This window comes from Guyanagaster necrorhizus (genome assembly GCF_019112545.1).
Source record: "Guyanagaster necrorhizus MCA 3950 unplaced genomic scaffold BT62scaffold_21, whole genome shotgun sequence".
Classification (NCBI taxonomy): domain Eukaryota; kingdom Fungi; phylum Basidiomycota; class Agaricomycetes; order Agaricales; family Physalacriaceae; genus Guyanagaster; species Guyanagaster necrorhizus.
The window spans coordinates 814380-818051 of record NW_025064900.1 but is presented as its reverse complement, the minus strand read 5'-3'; the positions used below and the strand labels follow the sequence as shown (position 1 = coordinate 818051).

Below are 3672 nucleotides of genomic sequence, written 5' to 3'. Positions count from 1 at the left end.
AATATATTCTAAGACAGCTAGGGGTAATACCATAGCCAGTTGTAGAGTATTGAGTAAAGACAGTATCATCCAGGAGTAGTAAGAAGAGAGATCCAATGATCTGTGGCTAGCACTCTGAGTTTTGACTCAAATGCCTAAGTCCAAATTTCCTAGATATCAGATGACCTAAAGGACTTAGAATTGAGAGGAATAGAGTGGATAGGACCGGTTGACTGGGCCTGACCAGGCCTGATTGATTGAGCTACTAAGAATAACTCAGAGGATTAAAACTCTGGGTAGACAGAAAGGAGTTAGGTACCCATGGGCACTGTAGGCTTAAAATAAAGCTGTGTGGTGGCTATACAGGTCTGGGCAATTCTAGAGGAGTCCAGGAGTGCTGCCATTCTGGAATAATAGCATGATTCTGCTTTAAACAGGAGAAATACTATTTTAAATGCTTTATTTATAGATTCTGTACCTGTTGTTGATGTATAAAAGAAGGAAATAGGGGAAAATAGCAGGCAAGCAACCCACACCCATGTTCAGGCCTTTTAGCCCACTGTAGCTAGTCTCTGAGACAATGGATTTTGAGTTTTGCTTTAACTTAGTGATTTATTTAAGTTGCTTTATCACTTAGAGAGGATTGGATTGGAATAATAACTGTATTTTGGGTTTTGGATTAATTTGGGTCTCAAACTCTAAGGGTTTTAGCATCAGAATACAAGTTCTTCAGTTTTGAGGACTGCTAGTCAGCCAAGAGTGCAGCTAGTCAAGTCTAAGTGCTTGATAGACTTAGTATTTGAGTTTTGGAGTTCATTGGGTTTTGGAATATTCTAAGTTGATTTGAAGCATAATTTTGATTGATTCTAAGTCCTAATTATACTTAAATATTGCTATAAACTACTATCATGAGTATTGCATCTTAGAAAGTAGGATAGAGTTGAATAACTGTCTTTATTGACTGTTTCTTTGATTTTACTTAAGACTGCAAGAGTGCTTCTATTGTAATTGAAACAACCAATCTCAACTGTATTTGGTGATTGTGTATTGAGTGGTTAGGTGTTGGTGTTTGAGAGTTCCTTCCTCATTCACTTTTCTTAGTCACTTAGCTGTTACCAAGCACATCAATGAAGTCAGAATACTTTGAGAACAGAGCTCACTGCCCAGGAATGCAGGAGTGAAGTAGGATCACAGTCTGCTCCAGTTTTCGATCCTGAGTTTAGTCTTTTTTGACATTGAATCAACTCCAGTGAAGATAACTCTTCAGAAATTGTACCACCCTCTACTTCGAACTCACACTCTAATTTAAACCACAATCTGAATCTGACAATCCCAACCAATACTGAGTTTGCAACTATAGCACTATTAATACCAGGACTGAATGAAAAAGCTGCACCATGCTTTGAGAGTTCCTCTGATCCCAAGAAACTTGAGTGTTTCTTCTCAAGGTTAGAAGACCTCTTTGACAAGTGTGTGATTGATGATGATGAGGAGAAAAAGAAAGCAGCAATATCTTATACAGATATCAAGACAGAGTATCAGTGGAAAGTGCTTTCTAGCTTTGCTGCTGATGAAAAATATGACAACTTTAAATCTGAAGTACTAGACTGTTATGATGGCATATGAGACAGTGATAGAGATGCAATGTTAGAACTCAAAAAGCTAATACGTCATTATGACATAGCCCAGATTAATGACAAGAGTCAGTTCATGGCATTCAAAAGAGAATTCCAAGTACTTGCATCTGCACTAAGCAAAGTACTATCAAACAAAGAACTGGTGGATTCTTTTCTTGCACTTATGTCTGATAAGCTGTATAGGTCCATTAAACTACAGCTAGAGCAGTTACCACCACCCACAGAATTGACATGACAAGATAATGCTGATCTCTACAAACCAAAAGAGATCATGAATGCTGGACTAATAGCATTGCAAGGTGTATTCTCATCCATAGACAGGAAGCAAGATGAGGTATGAGGTATCTCAATCTCAACATCAATCACATGTGAACAGCACTGGTCAACTATAGCTGTATGCAATTCAACTATGATAGAAGAGCATAGTGTGAAACAAGAAGAGATAGGGAGTGTGCTCACTGTCATAAAGAATTTCATGGAACAGCAGACCTCTGTGAGTGATAAAAGGCTTGCAAGCTTAGAGAAAGCTATAATAGAAAACCAAAAGAGTCTCATGATGTTTATGCAGCAGCAGGCTAACAGAACACAAGCACCAGCATATAATTCGGATCTAAGAGTGATGGGATATGGACAGAATTACTCACATGCATGCTTTTTCTATACAGATACAGATGGACACTGCTCAAGTGAGTGCCTCATGAAAGCCTTATACATCAAGGCTAGAAAAATAGAGATGGTCGATAGAAGAGCATGACTACCAGGTGGGAGAGAGGTATCTAAAGATATTAGAGGGCAGTATGTGAAGGAGTGCATTGATGAATACTATGCACACATGAAAGCTGGCAAGTTGCAGAGCCAGAATATGGTGATAAATGCTACAGACACTCCAGGGCTGTTCCATGTCCCAGGGGGTTATAGCATGCTATTGCAAGAAAAACAGGAACTGGAGTGCCAGGTGTTTGCAATGAGGATGCAGCAGACAAGCCAAGAGTCAGGAATGCAGACTCACAGTAAGAGGCCACCATCTGATGAACCAGTGGAGCAAGAACCATTGGATGAGAACAGAGAGCAGGGTTTTTCTAGGCATTTAATAAAGAAGGGCAGGAATCATACAACAACTCATAGAGTTGCCAGGTCGGATTCACCATCACCCCTGGAGGACATAAGAAACAAAAAACAGAGAGGAGCAGTTAGAGCTGAGGTAGTAGAGGATACATCAGATGATTCTGAAGTAGAATTTCCATCAAAGACAGCAAGCAAAAAGCAAGTGCAGCTGGATCCTGTGCCCAAGACCATACCAACTGCATGTAGTCTAACTCCAGAACCAGAGATGCCATATCTCAATGTTCCAGATATTACTAATGTGGGCAGAAAGGGAGATTCATCAAGAAAATGGCCCAAGAAGACAGGGTTTGTGTCCTATCTGGCTGAGGAGAAATTGGTGGCTTACCAGTTGAAAGCACCAGTAGAAGAGCATGCAAACCCACCCAAGGTATTGGAGTGACTTATAAAGTCTCTCATAGCCATGACAGTTGGAGAATTGCTTGCTCTGTCAAAGGTTAGCAGTGCAGTTAAACAAGAGTTGACTATGAAATGAGTATCCCTGGGTAAATCCAAGAAAAATAGCAAGCAACAGTTTGGGCTGGTCATAGAGGAAGAATCAGAGTCAGAGAGTGAAGACAGAGTCACCAAGGCCTTTTCTTTTGCAGAGACAACTGATGATAAGAGAACTGGATTACCAAAGGATGCAGTATACTTATCAGAGGTCCCATTTGAAGGAAACTTTGTGGTGACTACTGAGGTCAGCAATGGGGTTCCTGAAGGCATAGTGGTCTGGCAAGACCATTTTGAGCAATATCTGAATGATGCCACAGAGAAAGGAGAAGTTCCAAAACAGGTCTATGTAGCTAAAGACTCACAGGCTTTATGCTCTGTCTTCCCTTTTATAAATGGTATAGAGTGGTTTGAAAGCTTGTATGATACAGGTTCACAGATTGTGTCGATGTTTAGCTGAGTAGCTGAGAGCCTGGGATTGATATATGACCCAGACAAAGTA

The 3672-nt window shown here is 40.3% G+C and overlaps 2 protein-coding genes across 2 annotated transcripts; both read left to right on the top strand.

Annotated features, from left to right (window-relative positions):
- Nucleotides 1-1365: 1365 nt before the first annotated feature.
- Nucleotides 1366-1605, top strand: BT62DRAFT_902243 (uncharacterized protein; the record flags this gene model as incomplete). Its single annotated transcript, XM_043183488.1, has 1 exon — nt 1366-1605. A coding segment is annotated over one exon (240 nt), but the record flags the coding sequence as incomplete, so codon positions are not given.
- A 282-nt stretch (nt 1606-1887) lies between these two features.
- BT62DRAFT_921729 (uncharacterized protein) lies at nt 1888-2630 on the top strand (the record flags this gene model as incomplete). The annotated part of the gene is made up of 5 exons (XM_043184345.1): nt 1888-1950; nt 1993-2109; nt 2282-2302; nt 2348-2411; nt 2557-2630. The coding sequence occupies 5 exons, from the start codon at nt 1888-1890 to the stop codon at nt 2628-2630; spliced, it is 339 nt and encodes a 112-aa protein (XP_043037299.1).
- Between the last annotated feature and the right edge of the window lie 1042 nt (nt 2631-3672).